We start from the raw sequence: 20840 nt of genomic DNA on the forward strand, positions 1-20840 counted from the left end.
TGCGTGGGTCCGACTTAATTGGTTCCAGGATGAGGTTTGTAAGGTGAAAAGTTTGTAAGATGAAACGTTTCCCATAGGAATCAATGGAAAAGCAATTAATGCGTGCAAGCCCAAAACTCACCCCTTTTGCCAGCCGAAGCACCCATTTTTGCACTGCTGGGATTCCCCTGAGGCTCCCCTCCATGGGAAACCCCACATCCGGACTTCCGTATTTTTGTGATGCTGCAGGGGAATCCCAGCAGCACAAAAATGGGTGCTTCGCCGGCAACAGAAGTCCAGAGATGGGGTTTCCCAGCAAGGGGAGCCTCAGCGAAATTGCAGCATCGCAAAAAAACAGAAGACCTCGAAACCCCACCTCTTGTGATGCTGTGATTTCATTGAGGCTCCCCTCGCTGGGAAACCCCACCTCCTGACTTCGGTTGTCAGTGAAGTGCCTGTTTTTGCACTGCTGAGATTCCCCTGTAGCATCACAAAAACACGGAAGTCCAGAGGTGGTGTTTCCCATGGAGGGGAGCCTCAGAAGAATCCCAGCAGCGCAAAAACAGGCGCTTCGCTGGCAACAGAAGTCTGGAGGCGGGGCATCCCAGTGGCTATGGCTTGGGTCTGTAAGGTGAAAATAGTTTGGAAGAAGAGGCAAAAAAATCTTAAACCCCAGGTTTGTATCTCGAAAAGTTTGTATGACGAGGGGTTTGTAAGACAAGGTATCACTGTACAGTTAAAAAAAAAAGTCAAATATGGAAAGTCTAAAACTATAAATCTCAATTTAAAAACCCATGACTCAATAAATCCAGGCAACACACATATACACCATTGTGGTCAGGCAGGGGTTGCTGCTCCTGCCACTACTGATGTGCTGCACACGCAGTTTCAGGGTCTGGTGTGTGTATGCACATGTCCCAGTGTGAATTTGCTTCCGCGCATGCGCAGGAAGCAAAATTACATGAGTGGACATGCGCACACATGAGATTTTGGCCATTTTTTGCTTTGCTGCATGCAGATGTGTGGAAGCAAAAAAACCCTGCTGAAATCTTGCCCACACATCTCGCTGGGACGTGTACACGCTTGAGAGATACCCAAAGCTGCATGTGCAGCTCAACTTTCACTACCAGTGCGATGGTGTCATCCGTACCTTTAGGAACCTGATACTGCTTATGGTTGATCTCTTGGATGGCAATTAGAAAGGAGAAGACTTCCCAATTGCAGATGAAGGCTCGCCTAGGAAAGTCTAATGTAAACAAAATTAGAACAAAGAAAGGAGAAATATTTTAAACTCCCTGAAGTAATTTTGACTTTCTTTTTTCTATAATCCATCCTGTCTAATCATTTCAACCAGTCAGTTTGTTCATCTCAGCAAGTTTTGTCAAGCTGAGTACAGTTTGTCACCAACCACAAACCTGTATCATCAGCATATAATAGTCACCAACACGAAAGATGGAAAATGAGCTTGGCCAATGGTATCTGTTCGTATTGAAAACATGGAAGAGAAGATACCATCTAGTAGGACATGTGGTGTTTTTCAACTGGGATTTAACTTTCTTCCTCCAATATTAATTTCCAAACATGTCCCAGTTAGGAATAGACAGAACCACTGAAGAATAGTGTTCCTATGGGTATGTCTGATTTTTCACCAATATTTTTTCTCCAGCCCCGAAGAAGATCAGGATTCCCAGAGGAGAAGTGGCTTCTCACTGTAATTATCTTCATCCCAGTCTTTGAAACCACTTTTTCTATTTCTCTAGCAATTGCCTTTCATGTAAACATCACAGTGAAAACAAAATGGAAGGAATCTTGCATTGGAAAAGGATAAAACCCTCTAGATATATTGAGTGTTTTGCATAAGATTTAGGGCAGTCAGTTGAGGTGCTTTAAATGTATATTCCTCTCGTCTCCATGTCAAGCTTAGTTTGTCTCTGTGTAAATTAGAAAACCCACTGGCATTTCCATCTTATGAAAATGCACTGTATTTTTTCTAACTCATTGCTTAGAAATACATTCCTGATTCAACACAAGCTGCAATGAACTTCCTGCTTTTGTTTATGATGTTGCTGCTTGTATTGATCCAGATAAATTCTGGGAGGCTCAGAACCAAATGCCCCCCAACTTTGAAGCAAAAAGATGGAGGAAGTCCATGGAACTATTATGGGCCAGGAGACCACATCATTAGTGCGATTGAAACTGCAACAAAACCTTTGCTGGAAACGTTGCAGTTCAATGGGGCGCGTTATATTTCTGCTTCGTAAGTCATTCAGTGCAATGGAGTTGCATTTTTCACCATTTGCATTTCTAACACCTTCCTTTCTTCTTAATCCACTTATTTCTAAATGGTAGAAAATGTGTATTTTTTTTAATTTGATTTGTCAACTTTTGCCTTATCCTGAAATAGACTAAAATGGAAAGATGGGGCAGATGGAATACTAAGAGAACTTGAGAAAGACAGACACGGAAATCTTCTTTTCCTTCCCTTACAATCCTGAGTTCAGCTCTTGAATACTGATGTTTAGTTTGTGTAATCATTGAAAGTGTTGTAGCTGCCTGCCAGTCCATGTTAAAAGCTGCTCCTTATAGGAATAATAATTATTTGTTTTATAATTGCTTTGTTAAGTGACTTATTCCTCCCTCATGTTGCTTCTGTACAATATATTTATACAGTGTATTTATACAGTGTATTATTCTGAACCCTGATCAGTTTGAGAAATGAAAATAAGTGCTACTATAAATAATGATGTACTGTATTTGTGACTAGTAACCCTGATGGAGGACTACCTCCCCTCCCCCATCTTCTCAATGCCAACAAAACTTAAATGATGATGAGGGACAGTGACCTGTTTCTGTTTTAGGATTAATATTGCTGTAATACTCAATAGGCCTATGGAGACCAAGAATATATAAATAAATGCATATTTTATATATGTATTGATGATAATAACATGGAAATGTTTGTACAGGATTAAAGATACTAATATCCAAGAAATGCTACCCTTCATTCTCCCCATTCAAGTGGTCAACAAGAACACCCAACTTCTGCCAAACCTCACACTTGGCTACAACATCCATGACAACTACTTGAGCACTCTCCACACTTCTGATGCCTTAATGGACATGCTCTCTACTGGAGAAGACAATGTTCCTAACTATAACTGTGGAGCACGAGACAACCTTCTTGCTATTATTGATGGAGCTTTCAGGGAAGTCTCCATGCAGATGTCTACATTAGTAGGAACCTACAAAGTCCCTCAGGTGTGTGTGTGTGTGTTTATTTGGTAAAGTGGATGTGGTTAGTGAACAATAGATCTAGCCATAAGTAATCAAAGCAGCCTTATCCACTCGTGACATCGTCTCCATTATTTGGGTTATATCTTAATATGGACTAACAGTTAATCAATAATAATTTACTCTAATGTTTTAATGAGAACCAAGTTGTATTTCTTAAGAGCTAATATTTTGGATGATCTGACTGTAAATATAACACAGAATTCTTAATTGCTTTTTCAGATCACTTGCAGATTTGTTTCGGAGGCTCTGAGTGATAAAACTCAATTCCCTTTTTTCTTCCGGCTGGCCCCCAAAAATGGGGTCCAGTACCCCGCCATTGTCCAACTGCTCCTCCATTTCAGATGGACCTTGATTGGTCTCTTTGCTTCAGATACAGAGCAGGGAGAAAATTTCATGAGGACCTTTACTCCTACACTTATCAGGAATGGAATTTGTGTTGTTATATTGCAACAATTGTCTATGACAAGACATGCAGCACCACTTATGAATGCCATCTCCAAGTGGAGGCAAGTCAATGTCTTCGTTTTCTTTACAGACTATAGTAGCATGATGGATGGATTTCATGCTGTCCATTTTGCACTTGGAGGTTTGCTAGGACCCATTGAAGGGAAAGTCTGGATCATCACACTCTTTGGAGAAATACCAGTGAAAAGTCACAGACTTTATGAATATGTCCATAGTATTTGGAACTTTTATATTCAGGAAAGAGGGTATGAGGAGCTCTTTGAACCATATATATTTGTAAAACCCCTACGTAAGTGTTTTCACTGTTCTTTTTCAAAGCATGTCTTTTCTGTCAAAGGCCGGAGAAGATGCACCCAGAAAGTACTATTGGAGACCCAAGATAAAAGCAACAGGTTACCAATGGACCCTCGTGCTTACAGTGTCATTAGGACTCTGGCCCATGCCTTGAATGCTGCGTATTCCTCCAGATCCAAGAGGAGAAGGAAGGAGGGCAAAAAGAATTTGGGAATTCCAAAGATGCAGCCGTGGCAGGTATGGGATCCTGACAAGGATCCATGAAACTTAGTTCCTTTGGAGAAAAACAATGCAAAGGAAAATTAGGGGAACTTTCTACACCTCCTTGTGTTGTGAGTGGTCAACAGGTAATTGAGGACCCAGATTGTTGGGGGCAATATGCTGATTCTGTAAACCACTTAGAGAGGGCAGATAAAGCACTACCCTGTTTCCCCAAATATAAGACTTACCCCGAAAGTAAGGCATGTCAGAGTTTTTGCAGAATTTGCTAATATAAGGCACCCCCCGAAAATAAAGCATAGTCAAGTTTACATACGGTACGGTGGAAAAACATACAGTACCATTCAAAGTTGTTCATAGCGGTACCGTAATAATGTGGCGTTCCCTGCTGGTCCCTTCCATCGCTTTGTACCATCCAGTACAGCAGACACAATCTGCGGCTGTCTCACCGTCATTACAGTCTCCACTACAGTGCGTAGACTGTAGTTCCTCTGATGGCCGGAAGCTGCAATAGCGGGAGTATACTGTTGTACCATATAAGTGCCGTCGTTTGTGTGTGTGGGTGCCATACTGACAGGTACCGTACTGTAATCAGTGTATCGTACAGTACACTTTCTCTGGGGGTGTCAGCTTTTCTGCCTGTGAATTTGTCTTATTTGAGAAATATAAGGCACCCCCCGAAAATAAGATGTAGCACAACTTTTGGAGCAAAAATTAATATAAGACAATGTCTTATTTTCGGGGAAACACGGTAAGACCCATCTATGTCACCATGCCTGGGACAATTAGACCTTGCCCCTCTGACCAATAAATGTAATGTATGGTATGAGGACTGTATGATTGCATATTACATTAGGGTTTTTAGTTTTATTTTAATTAGATTTATGCTACATGCTTATGTCTGTATCAACTCTGTGAGCTGCCCCGAGTCTTCGGAGAGGGGCGGCATACAAATCTAAATAATAATAATAATAATAATAATAATAATAATAATAATAATAATAATAAAATAATAATAATAATAATAATAATAATAATAATAATAATAATAATAATAATAATAATAATAATAATAATAATAGAAACATAGAAGATTGACAGCAGAAAAGACCTCATGGTCCATCTAATCTGCCCTTATACTATTTCCTGTATTTTATCTTAGGATGGATATATGTTTATCCCAGGCATGTTTAAATTCAGTTACTGTGGATTTACCAACCAGATCTGATAGAAATTAGTTCCAAGCACCTACTACTCTTTCAGTAAAATAATATTTTCTCACGTTACTTCTAATCTTTCCCCCAACTAACCTCAGATTGTGCCCCCTTGTTCTTGTGTTCACTTTCCTATTAAAAATACTTCTCTCCTGAACCTTATTTAACCCTTTAACATATTTAAATGTTTCAGTCATGTCCCCCCTTTTCCTTCTGTCCTCCAGACTATACAGATTGAGTTCATTAAGTCTTTCCTGATAAGCTTTATGCTTAAGACCTTCCACCATTTTTGTAGCCCGTCTTTGAATCCGTTCAATTTTATCAATAACTTTTTGTAGGTGAGGTCTCCAGAACTGAACACAGTATTCCAAATGTGGTCTCACCTGTGCTCTATACAGTGGAATCACTCTCTCTCTCTTCCTGCTTGTTATACCTCTAGCTATGCAGCCAAGCATTCGACTTGCTTTCCCTACCGCCTGACCACACTGTTCACTACCGCTAAATCCTTCTCTTATGAAGTTTTTGCTAGCACAGAACTGCCAATACAATACTCAGATTGAGGATTCCTTTTGCCCAAGTGCATTATTTTACATTTGGAAACATTAAACTGCTGTTTCCATTGCTTTGACCACTTATCTAGTAAAGCTAAATCATTTGCCATATTACAGAAACCTCCAGGAATATCAACCCTACTGCACACTTTAGAGTTATCGGCAAATAGGCAAACCTTCCCTACCAAACCTTCCACTATGTCACTCACAAACATATTAAAAAGAATAAGACCCAGAACAGACCCTTGTGACACACCGCTTGTAACCAGGCTCTGCTCAGAATACTCACCATTAACAACAGCTCTCTGATATCTACGCTTCAGCCAGCTACAAACCCACTGAACTATCCAGGGATTAAGTCCAACCGCAACTTGGGCATCCTCCTCAATCCACAGCTCACATTAGAGAAACATCTTTCAGCTGTGGCGAGGGGGGCATTTGCCCAGGTTCGCCTGGTGCACCAGTTGCGGCCCTATCTGGACCGGGACTCACTATCACAGTCACTCATGCCTTCATCACCTCAAGGTTCGACTACTGTAATTCTCTCTACATGGGGCTACCTTTGAAAAGTGTTCGGAAACTTCAGATCGTGCAGAATGCAGTTGTGAAAGCAATCATGGGCTTCCCCAGGTATGCCCATGTTACACCAACACTCCGCAGTCTGCATTGGTTGCCGATCAATTTCCGGTCACAATTCAAAGGGTTGGTTATGACCTATAAAGCCCTTCATGGCATCGGACCAGAATATCTCCGAGACCGCCTTCTGCCGCACGAATCCCAGCGACCAGTTAGGTCCCACAGAGTTGGCCTTCTCTGGGTCCCGTCAACTAAGCAATGTCGTTTGGCGGGACCCAGGGGAAGAGCCTTCTCTGTTGTGGCCCCAACCCTCTGGAACCAGCTCCCCCCAGATATCAGAGTTGCCCCCCACCCTCCTTGCCTTTCGCAAACTCCTTAAAACCCAGGCATGGGGGAATTGAAATTTCCCTTTCCCATAGGCTTATAGAATTTATACATGGTATGCTTGTATGTATGAGTGGTCCTTTAAATTGGGGTTTTTAAGATTATTTTTAATATTAGATTTGTTTACATTGTCTTTTTATATTGTTGTTAGCAGCCCCGATTGAAGAGAGAAGAATTGTAATGACTTTAACATTTGTAAAACTGCTTAGTCACGGTGAATATGCAGATTGTCATGTAATCTGATTGGCTGATGAAAGTATATATACATAATGCACCTTTGCATAGGTGTGGCTTGTGGCTTGGCTTGGAGGTATTGTGGCTTAGTATGGTTTAGAGTGGTTTGTGAATTAGTGTGGCTTGTGGTGGCTGAAGACTTGCAGCTGAATATTGTAACTGAGAATAGTAGATAGAAATTGAATTGAAAATTTATTTATTTATTTATTTATTCGATTGTTATGCCATCCTTCTCTTTAGACTCAGGGCGGCTTACAACATGTTAGCAATAGCACTTTTTAACAGAGCCAGCATATTGCCCCCACAATCCGGGTCCTCATTTTACCCACCTCGGAAGGATGGAAGGCTGAGTCAACCTTGAACCGGTGGTGAGATTTGAACCGCTGACCTTCAGAGCTTCAGTGGCCTGCAGTCCAGCACTCTACCTGCTGTGCCACTCCGGCTCTTTTTAGGTTTGCTTAGGTTTGGTAGGATGATTAATATTAATGATTAAGGCGTAATGATTAATTTGGTTAATGTTGTTGTCGATTCAAATATATAGATGAGAAGGGCTTTGGAATTATATAAGTAAATGAACTATAAGCAGATAAAATATGATGAATATAAAAAGAAAAAGCATGGAAATAGAAAATATTTTTAATGATATTTGCTGATATTTTTTCAAAGTTAAAGAAAAGGGAATAATGATATACTAGAAATGTTGACTATATTTTTAATATAATTTGGAATATGATTATTAAATCTAATTTAATGATCTTCTTTCCCCCCCTCTTTTTTCTTTTTCTTTCTCCTTTTTTTTCAGAATGGAATATGTTGATTTTACTGGATTAAAAGTGTTATAATTAAAGTAGGGCAGATGATTTCGCTGATTTACAGTGATCTTTTCTCTCTCTCTCTCTTTCTCTCTCTCTCTCTCTCTCTCTCTCATAGGGTATGATGATGGGTTGAAAGTGTTATAATTAGTATAGGGAAGATGATTACACTGAGTATACAGTGGCTTTTTTTCTTTTTAGAATAGGACACGACGATGGTTTGAAAGTGTTATAATTAGTATAGGGAAGATGATTACACTGGCTATACAGTGACCTTTTTTGTTTCTACAATAGGGTATGATAATGGATTGAAATTGTTATAAGTAGTACAGGGAAGATGATTACACTGGCCATACAGTGACCTTTTTTACTTTTTGTAGAATAGGGTAGGATGACGTTATTGGATTGAAAGTGTTATGGATTGAAAGCTTTATAACCAGAACAGGGTATGATGAATGTATGGAGTATTTAGTTCTGTTTTTACCCTTCCTTTTTCTTATCCTTTTATCTTTTTTTCTCTTCTCTTATTTTCTCCCTCTTTTTATCTAATTTCCTTTCATCTTTATTATTATTCTGTATTTCTATTAATGAAAGGGAATTATTTTTAATTAGGTTCTTTTTTAATTTGGTTTATTAATTTGGCGATGTTTGGAATATACTATATAGTGAGCTCCTTTTTTTGCCCCCTCTCTATATATTTTAGGTATTTTTTTTTAGTAATTTAAATACTGTGTTGGAGATATTTGCTCCTTTTCTTTCCCCTTAAGGTTCTTTTGCTTTTCTCTTTTATTTTAAAGGGCATTTATTACGAAAGAGGGTTTAAAGTATATATGAAAATTGATATGGAGGAGATTTTTGAGAAAATTGAAACATTTTGATCTAATTAATTCGATGTGATTAAGAATAGTAACAGCCTAAAATGTATACAGTCTTTTTTTTTTACTTTTTTTTACCATATGAGGAATTGGAATAATTATTTTTTGGTCCAGATGTTAAATCGTAAGGATGTGACATTGGTTAATCTGTGTATACCGAAATTGTAAAAATAACATATTGTAAATTAATTTGAAATTAATTGTATCTTTTTTTCTGTTCACGTGATTGGAGAAGAAAAATTAAAAAAAAAATCCACCCCACCCCCCAAAAAACAAGAATAGTAGATAGATAATTGTGAGTACTTTGTATAGTAACTGCTAGAGAGGTAGTTACAGTGTAAATAGTAGTGTAGGTTTGCTATGAAAGAAGTAAATATTTTCCTAAGAAATTCTGCAAGATATGTCTTCAATTATCTTCAAGATAAAGGTTCCTGATATCCTGGTTTGAGGCAAGCTGTGGGTGGGCTAGCTTCTGCAAAACATTACTCCCTTGGATATTGGAATACTGCTATCATGACACTCCAGTCCTTCTTTTCACAGACTAGGGATACCCAATTCCTGCAATCATTCTTCACATGTTTTAGCCTCCAGTCCCCTAATCATCTTTGTTGCTTTTCTCTGCACTCTTCCTATTACGTACTGCTATATGGAGTAAATTTGCATACCCACCGCTGATTGGCTAATATAGCAGCAGGAGAATTAAACTGATGTCAACGGCTTCCCTGCAGCTTCTGCCAGTTCGTATTGCTACATCTCTCCTCTTCTTTCCCAGGTGAATCTAACACTTTCAAACATGTTTTCCCCCAAATAAGACCCTGACTTATATTTTTTTGAACCCTCAAATAAGTGCTTGGCTTTATTGCCATGCACTCAAAAGCCCGATTGGCCTTATTATCAAGGGATGTCTTATTTTGGGGGGAACAGAGTAGCATCTCAACATCTGTTTTATATGGTACTGACCAAAACTGGATGTAATATTCTAAATTATAAAAGAATAAATGATCAAGTTCTAATTGATCATCTATTATTCATTGATCATCTATTCTTCAGAAGAGCAACTAGGCTGATTAGGGGACTGGAGACTAAAACACATGAAAAACAGTTATAGGCATGGTGAAGACAAGGACCAGGGAGACATGACAGCAATGTTCCAATACTTGAGGGGCTGCCACAGAGAGGAGGGGGGTTCAAGCTATTTTCCTTATTTTTTTAATATTTTTTAATAATTTTTTAAAATATAAGACAGGACAAGACATACAACATTTAACACAGAAAGGTGCTACAATTGCTCAGCTCATTATAGAAGTCTTCTTAATACAGAAAGAAAAACTAATTCTAATTTAGATCAATACAAACTTATCAATAAAATATCTCTGTATAATATATGCTGACATAAAAATCTTAACTTTTCATTTAACATTTAACATTTAACACAGAAAGGTGCTACAATTGCTCAGCTCATTATAGAAGTCTTCTTAATACAGAAAGAAAAACTAATTCTAATTTAGATCAATACAAACTTATCAATAAAATATCTCTGTATAATATATGCTGACATAAAAATCTTAACTTTTCAATATTTTCCAGCAGTTATATAATTATAATTAAAATCAATTTGAAGAAAAATAAACTTATCTATCAAATATCGCTATGTAATATATTCAATCTACTAAATTTAACTATTCAATACTTTGTTTTGATATCTTTAAAAATCTTTTTTTGTGTTCCACCAGTTGTAAACCTTCTGCCAAGTTTTATAAAATTCCATTTCAGCTTGGTTATTTAACCGTCTCGTCATCATATCTAATTCTGCACATTCCATAATCTTCCTAAAAACCTCTTCATCTTTTGGAATTTCCTTTTCTTTCCATTTTTGTGCATAAGCGATCCTTGCAGCTACTAAAATATGAATTATTAAATAATATGTTTCTTTTTTATGCCTAGTATCTGTAATACCTAATAAGAAAAATTCTGGGGTCATCCTAATTTCTTTGTTTGCAATTTCCTTTAACCATTTTTCTACCTTATTCCAATAAATCTTTGTTTTTGGACTTGTCCACAGTGTATGAAAGTATGTGCCAATTTCTTTTTTACATTTCCAACAAATAGGTGAGGTACTTGGAAACATCTTTGAAATCCTATTGGGTGGCAAGTGCCATCTATAAAACATCTTGATTTGGTTTTCTTTAAGAGAAACTGATTTAGTTATTTTCCAGTTATATCTCCAAACCTTTTCCCATGTATCTAGGTCTATTTCTTTTGCTAAGTTTTTACAACCACTGATCATATTATCTTTTAATATCCAACCTATTGTCTTGTAGTTTATTAAATATTTATACACCTTCCCAATCAGTTTTCCTTGATTTTGCATTAATAATTTCCCTAATATATCATTATCTTTCTTAAATATAAATATTCTTACATCTTTTTGAAAGCTGGAATTGATGTGGGCGTATTGCCACCAATCCATTTCTACACCTACCTCCTGTAATTCTTGTTTTGTTTTCAGTTTTAGTTGATTATCAAGTAAATCTCTATATGTCTTGAATTTTTTTATTGTTGTTGTGAGCCGCCCGGAGTCTACGAAGAGGGGCGGCATACAAATCTAATAAATAAATAAATAAATAAATAAATAAATAAACAAACAAACAAACAAACAAACAAACAAACAAACAAACAAATAAATAAATAATATTTCCATATTTTACCTTCCTTTAATAAATTAGGGGGAGATATAGCTTCTATTGGTGAAATCCATTCTGGCATTACCAGGAAATGATTTTTTAATCTCATTCCAGACATCTAATAATGCCTTTCTGATTGTGTCTTTTAAAATATGGGTGGGTTTTAAACTTTTCATACCAGACAAAGGCATGCCAACCTAGCATTAAATCATGGCCCTCTAAATTTAACAATCTTCTATTATACAAATTAACCATTCTTTTATCCAAAGGCCAGACAAGGAATAATGGATGGAAACTGAACAAGGGGAGATTCAACCTAAAAATAAGGAGAAATTTTCTGACAGTGAGAACAATCAACCACACGAGTGGTAATATTTGTTTCCCAACTAAGAATATTTGCAAATCAGACAAGTGTAAGTTTTGCTGAAACCTTTTCACTCAGTTACACAGGTAATGGTAACACTTTTTATCAGAATTTAGAATATTTGGAAATCAGATAAGTGTAGAAGAAAGATTTACATATGAAAAGACTATGTTGGTTTAGATAGAAAGAGTTTTTTTGCTTTTAAAATCGCTAGCTGTTTCCATTCTAGCTTCATCCCTTTCTGCAGAAGAATGAATTTTGCAATCTTTCTGAGATGAAACTGTACATGGACCAACATGGAGAACTGGCAGCAGATCTGAACATCCTGAGTTGGGTGATTATCCCTGAAGTGGATTGCCTTAAAGAGCAACTGGGTAGTTTTGAAAGTCAGAAACTTATTATCGACTCATTTGTTCTTGAACTGGTACAGTGGCTCAACAAGGTGGGTGGAAATATTGGCATCTTTTCTCTCTTTTCCAAAGCTTCTAGTGTCCATATCAAGTGGGTTAAGCCTAGTCAGATATTCATTAAGAATTTTATGTGTGGACTAAAACATTTATGATTTTCTTAGATGGATAGGGAGGCTTCAAAAATACTTCAACCACTTCCGATTCTGTAATATGGAACACTGTTTTAAGTTATTCAGCTAAATCCAGATTGAGATACTGAGTGATTATTATTTAGGATAAAATTGGTAAGAGAGACCCTCAAGTGCTAGGTATTATGGAGTTGGTGGCCTCAGGTTTGTTTCTTCCATGTCCAGAATCAGCAAAGCAAAATTCTGTTGATTGATGCTTGGGTTCCAGTTTGGAATGAACCTGGTAAAAAGAGTCAAGATTGAATGGAGATCCTGCTTGCTCCATTGGGAAATAACCAGGGGCGGGCTTCAAAAATCTGAGCAATAGGTTCTCTGCTTGGTTGCTCAGTGGGTGTGGCCTAGTTGGCCTCCTGCATCCCTTGGGCTCCAGAGGCCCTGCAGAGGCAAGAAATGGGCCCATTTCTGGCCATCCGCAACTTCTGGGAGGCCTGTTTTTCCCCATCCCCAAGCTTCCACATGAGCCTTGCACTTATTTCATAGGTTCTCCCAAAATCCAGGTGAATGCGTACCAGCCTATCCCTGGAAAGAACCCTTGGCATTATAATTCAACTTGTCCTGGTTGGAAACATTATCTCCTGAAAGGGAAGCCCATAGTCTGGGAGGTTTTTAAAGAAGGCAAAGCTGACCAGAGTTATCCATGCTTTCTTTCAACTAACTGGGATAGAGTGACAGGCCTCCTGTCTTCTGTATTAAGACCTGTTTCTTTAAAGACATTGCATTAGGGGAAATGTTAGATTGCACTCTGGGTAATGTAGTTTTACATGTGACCATATCTGTGTATTCCTATTGGCTCTGACCCGGGATGAGGGGTAATTGGAGAGAACATTCAGAGGGTTTTTTGTTTTTTTACTAAGCAAGTCAGCATGTAAAAGCAACATGTAGCACTGCATGAGGGCAGAGCCGGGGACAATTCAACCTCTTTTTACTTGTACAATGGGAAAGATTATTCTGCAGAAGAATCATTTCAATAAGTTATTGAATGGGAATGCCTGCCAATAGAATTATCTGTGATATCTCATTGTGCTGAGTTGATACTCTGGGATAGCCACCCTCCCAGCTTGACCAGTATAGTAAAAAGAGGGAAATGATCTGTCCCCCTCTTTGCAATCACTGCTGCCTTAAAGAAATAGAAACATAGAAGACTGACGTCAGAAAAAGACCTCATGGTCCATCTAGTCTGCCCTTGTTGGTAAATTTTTCTTTTTTTTTCTTTTCTTTTTACCTGAATAATCCATTTGACTGTTAGAGATTGCAGTAAAGTCGCCTACTATTATCATATTTTTAATTGATAATTCAAATATTTTGTCATGTAATTCCTTATAAAATTGTTTTTGATTATCATTGGGTGCGTATATAGATGTAATAATGAGAGATTTTGGTTCTAATTTTAATTGTACAATTAAAATTCTACCTTCTTGATCACTGTATAGTTGTTTTGAATCTATTGCATCGTCAATATACATTGCTATACCTCTTTTTTTTGGTCAGCTAGATTAGTATGGATATTTCCTAATTTTGGATTACAGTACTTAGTAATTTTCTATTTGATTTTTTAATGTGTACTTCTTGCAGGATACTTATTTGTGCTCTTTGTTTTTTTATGTTTAGCAAATATTTGGTTTCTTTTTCTCGGGTTATTCAATCCATTTAAGTTAACCGAATTTTTTTTTAGGTCTGACAACATCTCTATTTGTAATATTTCTTGGTTTCTTTGGGTTCTCGTAATCTACTGCTTAGTACCAATTCTTGTTGTATTTGTGGCAATCTCCATTTTGATGGGTGGTGAGTCCTGACACATTTTTTCAGCATGTCCTTGTTTTTCTGCCTAGTCTCTGCCTCAGTCAATATGTGTGGAAAAATGTCATCCTGGATTTGTCAAGCAGGTTCGAGAAGGAGATCCGGTTTGCTGCTATGACTGTGTTCCTTGTCCACAAGGGACCATCTCTACTCAGGAAGGTAGGTAGCACCAACAAAAAGGGCAGATATCATGGAAGTGGATTCATCCAAAATATTTTCAATAAATGCAAACTGAAAGACTGATGGAAGCTCAATTGATCTTCTTGTCTAATTTCAATCTGGACATCTATTGTGAGTGCTCCTCATCCATCTCTGGTAATGATAGAGTCTGAGGAGGATGAGCCAGCCCCCTCTGGGTACCCTGGGCATAGTTCCCTCTAAGCTGAGCAGTGAGCAATCGCTCACTTAAAAATCATCATCAACTCAGAGTTTTCCAAACCTGCCCATAAGCTGAGAGGGAAAGAGTGAGAGGGAAGGAGAGAGAGAGGAAGAGAAAGAAACAGATAGAAAAAAGAGAGGAAGGAAAAGAGAAAGAAAAAGAATGGGAGTAAGGAAGAGAGAAAGAAAATCAAAATCTAGTTTGAAACTAGCTCAACTATTTAAGTGGCATTTTGATATTGATAGAGTTGCCCTATTATGAGCTCACTGTTATAGACACACAGTACAGTATTTTATTTTGAAATTCTCTGAGGCAAAACAGGGTGGGTTTTTTGTTTGTTTGTTTGTTTGTTTGTTTGTTTGTTTACTTATTTATTTATTTATTATTTCTATGCCGCCCAGTCCCGAAGGGACTGCCGCTCAGACACTATACTTTTCCGCCCTCCCCCCCAAAAAATTAGAGGGAACACTGACCCTGGGTCAATGTTTGCCCTAAGGTGCATGGCCGCACAGCCGCACACCCAAAAATAACCCCTTGCGCTCCCTTTTCCAAGGCCGCGCAAAGACCCGGGCATTGAAGTTGGGGGCGGGGAGCGATGAAAGTGCGGAGGCCAGTGAAGCTTACTTTAAATGTTGGGTGCGCGTCCGCACCCACTCTCCATCCCCATGCCAGCCCACAGGGGGGCAGGGGGCAGGGAGGCACCGGCAGTAGACATAGGCAGAAGGAAAGGGAGCCGCAACCACCCCTGCCCCCCATGGCATCTCCGGCCCCCTCGCGCCCCTGGCCTCTCACCACTGCCCCCCCCCACCCGATCCGCCTCTCTCTCCATCTTTTTCCTCCTCCATCTCCCACCTTGGGGCACGGCTCCGCCCGCAGCAGTAGTTGTAGTGGCGGTGGTGGCTGTGGCTTCTCCTCCTCCTCATCCAGCCGCTAGCAAAGGTGATGCCTGCCCCGCCCCTCTTGAGTTACAGCCCCTTCACTGGGAGCACTTTCATCCAGGGCTGTCAGTGAAGGGGAGGCAGGGGAGGCGTTCCTGAAGTGCTCAGAGAAAAGCCTCTCACAGCTGGAGCGCTTCCGGAAAGCCCACCCGGAACATTCAAAATAAGAAAAACCTTCCCCTGCCTCCAGAGAAGAAAGGAAGAGAGAGAAAGTGAGAAAAAGAGAGAGAGAGAAAGAGGGGAGAGAGAAAGAGAGATAGAGCAACAGACAGAGCGAGATAGAAAGAAAGAGAGGGAGAGAAAAAGAGAGAACAAGAGAGAGAGAGAAAGAGGGGGAGAGAGAAAGAGAGAGAGAGCAACAGACAGCGAGATAGAAAGAAAGAGAGAGGGAGAGAGAAAGTGAGAAAAAGAGAGAGTGGGAGAAGGGAGAGAGAAAGAGAGAGAAGGAAAGCAAGAGAGAGAGAAAGAAAGAGAGAAAGAAAGAGAAGAGAGGAAGGAAGAGAGAAAGCAAGCAAGAGAGAGAGAGAGAAGAGAGGAAGAAAGAGGGAGAGAGAAATTATAGAAAAAAGGGGAGAAAAAAGAGAAATGAGAAAATGATTGAGGCAGAGAATGAGAGGAAAGAGAGAAAAACAGAGAGAGAAGTGACTCTTGATTTAAAGCATATGGTAAAAAGCACCCAAATAATAATAAGCAACACCTGTTTTTGGAAATGGTTCAAGAGTTCACACACATACACACACACACACACAGGGAGGAGACAGGGATGGAAAAAGAGAGGAGAAGTGAGAGAGGGGAGGAATAAGAGAAAATGGGAGGAAGAGGGAGAAATGAGAAACAAATGAGACAGAAAAGAGGGAGAGACAGGAGTGGTACCCAGAAATGAGAACAGTGGTAGAAATTTGAGGAGGGATGATTGATTATTAAATATGGATTGACTTTGCAATATTGGTAAAAGATATATTTAGGTGTTGTTTAATATTAGGATGTATTAATTTGAAAAATTGGATTAGAATTTTAGAACTATATAGAATTACATAGGTAAAATTAATGGAAGATACATATGATAAATAAGGGGTTTATGATATGTACTGTATGATTTTATGAATTTGCATTATGAATTTAAAATATCCTTGGAAATGTAAAAGATTGATGTAAGTTAATAATAGTAAATACCAAGTGCCTGAAAATTAATTGAGCTTGGAAATATTGAATGAAATTATAGAAAAGTATAATTTATGGAAATATATTAATTGATGCATTGGTGTTCATATAGATTTTCATAGTATTACTAGATTACTATAATGTACTACTATAATAAATATTTAAGAAATGAAGATTTTAAAGCATGGATTTATTAATAGTTGTGTTTTTGTTTTTGCTGGTTCTTTTAGTTTTAATAGTAATAGATTTTGGTTTTGTTTTATTATTAATTTCTTTTAATAAAAAAGAAGGGATTTTTTTCCTATTTATTTATTTATACTTCTTTGAAGCCCAGTTCCGAAGGGACTGCCACTCAGACACTATACTTTTCCGCCCACACAGAAAAAAAAATTAGAGGGAACATTGCCCTGGGTCAGTGGTGTTGCCAGCTGATGCAGAGAGTGACAGTGCAGGAGAAATAGACCTGGATGAACCCGAGGAACCCAAGGTGGCAGATATGTCAATGAGGGGTTGGTCCGAATCAGAAGATGAAGGGGACATTAGAGATAATGAGCCACTCTTAGATGCTCGATTCAGGAGATTACAAAACAGACAACAACTCTTGTATGGTAAAAGGAAGTAGTTTGAAGTTTTAACTCTAGAGGTTTGTTGACCACTCTCAGCATATATATAAGGAAAGGCTTCTGGGTAATTCTGGGTGGAGTTTCAATGTTGCTTTCTCAATCAAGTGTTGTACAAGTGCACTAGAGTGCCTTCTGTCCCCTGTCCTATTGCTCTCCTATATCTCCCATGCCTTTCTTCTATTCCTATATCTCTTCTTCTATTCTTTCATTGATATTTTCTATTACTATATCTTCTTTTCTATTGTTTCTTAGATATATTTTACTATGAGTATCTCCTCTATAACCTTCATCAAGTATTTTACTATGTGTATATAGATATATACCCACTAAAACCCTCATTGTGTATTGGACAAAATAAATAAATAAATAAAATAAATAAATAAGTGCAAATTGAAAGACTGATGGAAGCTCAATTGATCTTCTTGTCTAATTTCAATCTGGATATCTATTATGACTGTTCCTCATCCATCTCTGGTAATGATAGATTCTGAGGAGGATGAGCCAGGCCCCTCTGAGTACCCTGGGCCAGTGGTGTTGCAAGATGATGCAGAGAGTGAGAGTGAAGGAGAAATTGACCTGGATGAACCCAAGGAACCACCAGAGGTGGCAGATATGTCAATGAGGGACTGGTCCAAGTCAGAGGATGAAGGGGACATTAGAGATAATGAGTCACTCTTAGATGTTCGATTCAGGAGATTACAAAGCAGACAATAACTCTTGTATGGTAAAAGGAAGTAGTTTGAAGTTTTAACTCTAGAGGTTTGCTGAGCACTCTCAGTTGATATATAAGGAAAGGCTTCTGGGTAATTCTGGGTGGAGTTTCAATGTTCCTTTCATGGACGCTGTGTAAAATCTGGGGCTCCAGAAATGTTCCCTGAAAATACCTGATATCTGCTCTGAAAAACCCATCTCCTAGAAGCTGCCTGCCTACCAGAATGTGGTGAGCTGAATTATATTACTATGACTCATGCCTGTTTTATCTTGCTGGAAGGCAATTAGCCCTGGCGTATTTCCCGGAAACTTATCCGAGAACTCTGCACCACAGTTATGGATGCATGTCATTACATTCTTATTGCCAAAGCTCACAGTAACCATTGCAGATCATTTGTAAGACTAGCTTTCTCTGCCAGCCAACTAGACTTCACAAAGTTGACCTCTTGTGTGCCATCTGGCAGGACCCAAGAATTTTCTTGGAAAGATTGATTCATTTTTTTTAGAACTAATAATGTAGATTCCTATTAAAAATCTGAACATTACACAGGAAATCATTTGGGTCCACACTCAATTTCATATAAATATAGCTACCCTTCCTCCCCCCAAATTAAGACATCCCCTGATCATAGTTCCCTCTAAGCTGAGCAGTGAGCAATCGCTCCCTTAAAAATCATCATCAACTCAGAGTTTTCCAAACCTGCCCAGAAGCCGAGAGGGAAAGAGTGAGAGGGAAGGAGAGAGAGAGGAAGAGAGGAAGAGAGAGAAGCAGATAGAAAAAAGAGAGGAAGGAAAAGAGAAAGAAAATCAAAATCTAGTTTGAAACTACCTCAACTATTTAAGTGGCCCTATTATGAGCTCACTGTTATAGACACACAGTATTTATTTATTTATTTATTTATTATTTCTGTGCCGCCCAGTCCCGAAGGGACTGCCGCTCAGACACTATACTTTTCCGCCCACCCCAAAAAAAAATTAGAGGGAACACTGCCCCTGATAATAAGCCCAATCAGGCTTTTGAGTGCATGGCAATAAAGCCAAGCAATTATTTCGGAGTTCAAAAAAAAAAAAGCCTGGGTCTTATTTTCAGGGAAACACGGTTTTTTTTAAAAAAGAAAATTGTATTACTCTTATTTCTTTCTCTGGAACTCTTAGGAAATGCAATTTGGAAAATACCCCTAGGAAATCTTGTTGTCTGAAGAATATATTTCTTGAAAAGTGAAAGGATAGAATATGAAAATAATATTTCTTTTGGCTTTTCTCAGATACAGAAAAATGCACTATGTGTCCAGATGATAAATATCCAAATGAGGATCACATCGATTGCATCCCTAAATTTATAACCTTCCTGTCTTATGAAGAACATCTGGGCACTATCCTGGTCTCTTTTGCCTTGCTCCTCTTCCTAACCACAGGCCTTGTTTTAATTATATTCCTTAAATACAAAGAAACTCCCATTGTCAAAGCCAACAACCGGGACCTCTCCTACATCCTCCTGGTCTCCCTCCTGCTTTGTTTCTTGTCTCCACTTCTCTTCATTGGTCAGCCAAGGAAAGCCACTTGCCTTCTCCGACAAAGAGTTTTCAGCATCATCTTCTCCGTTGCCATTTCTTCTCTCTTGGCCAAAACAATTACAGTGGTGCTGGCTTTTCTGGCCACAAAACCAGGGAACCAAATGAAAAGATGGTTGGGAAAGAGCTTTGCCAACTCAATCATTATTTCTTGTTCTGCTACCCAAGTTACCATCTGCTCCATCTGGCTGGGAGTTTCTCCCCCATTCCCTGATTCTGACTTCCACTCCCAGCCTGGAGAGATCATCCTGCAATGCAATGAAGGGACTGTTATAATGTTCTACATCACCCTTAGCTACCTGGGCTTTCTGGCTTCTATTTGTTTCATGGTGGCTTTCCTAGCCAGGAATCTGCCTGGGGCCTTTAATGAAGCCAAGCTTATCACATTCAGCATGCTGGTCTTCTGCAGTGTCTGGGTTACATTTGTGCCCACCTACCTGAGCACCAAAGGGAAATTCATGGTAGCTGTTCAGGTCTTTTCCATCTTGGCCTCGAGTGCTGGATTACTGGGCTGCATCTTCATTCCCAAGTGCTACATTATCCTTCTGAAGCCACATCTGAATACAAAGGAGCATCTTACAACCAAACGAAATGTAGAAATGTGAAACATGGGACATAGTAACATAGATGGAAAGCTTGCTAATAGTGAATATCCATGCTTACATATAATTAAATATGCATATCTACAGTTATCATCTTATCTTCCTTTTTTCTGAAATGTACAAATATGAGTATTTTATAATAAGAACGGAGGTGGAAGGGACCTTGGAGGTCTTCTAGTCCAACCCCCTGCTTAGGCAGGAAACCCTACACTACACTGGTTATCCAACATCTGCTTAAAAACTTGCATTGTTCGGGCATTCACAATTTCTGGAGGCAAGCTCTTCCACTGATCAACTGTTCTGACTGTCAGGAAATTTCTCCTTAGTTCTAAGTTACTTCTCTCCTTCTTTAATTTCCACCCATTGCTTCTTGTTCTACCCTCAGGTGCTTTAGAAAATAGGTTGACTCCTTCTTCTTTGTGGCAACCCCTGAGATACTGGAAGATTGTTATCCTGTCTCCCCTGGTCCTTCTTTTCATTAAACTAACCATGCCCAGTTCTTGCAACCCTTCTTA

The 20840-nt window shown here is 38.7% G+C and overlaps 1 protein-coding gene across 1 annotated transcript; it reads left to right on the forward strand.

Moving 5' to 3' along the window:
- Positions 1-2970: 2970 nt before the first annotated feature.
- LOC139159209 (vomeronasal type-2 receptor 26-like) lies at positions 2971-20328 on the forward strand. Its single transcript, XM_070736560.1, has 5 exons — positions 2971-3237; positions 3493-4269; positions 12175-12387; positions 14373-14499; positions 19418-20328. Exons 1-5 carry the CDS (start codon positions 2971-2973, stop codon positions 20326-20328), a joined length of 2295 nt encoding a protein of 764 aa, XP_070592661.1.
- The last annotated feature ends 512 nt before the right edge of the window (positions 20329-20840 follow it).

Source organism: Erythrolamprus reginae, chromosome 2 (assembly GCF_031021105.1).
Source record: "Erythrolamprus reginae isolate rEryReg1 chromosome 2, rEryReg1.hap1, whole genome shotgun sequence".
In the NCBI taxonomy this organism is placed as follows: domain Eukaryota; kingdom Metazoa; phylum Chordata; class Lepidosauria; order Squamata; family Dipsadidae; genus Erythrolamprus; species Erythrolamprus reginae.

Coding starts and splice junctions, on each gene's coding strand:
- LOC139159209 (XM_070736560.1), top strand. CDS start 2,971: ATGCTACCCTTCATTCTCCCCATTCAAGTGGTCAACAAGAACACCCAA. Junction 3,238..3,492: donor GAACCTACAAAGTCCCTCAG/GTGTGTGTGTGT, acceptor TTGCTTTTTCAG/ATCACTTGCAGATTTGTTTC. Junction 14,500..19,417: donor GACCATCTCTACTCAGGAAG/GTAGGTAGCACC, acceptor GGCTTTTCTCAG/ATACAGAAAAATGCACTATG.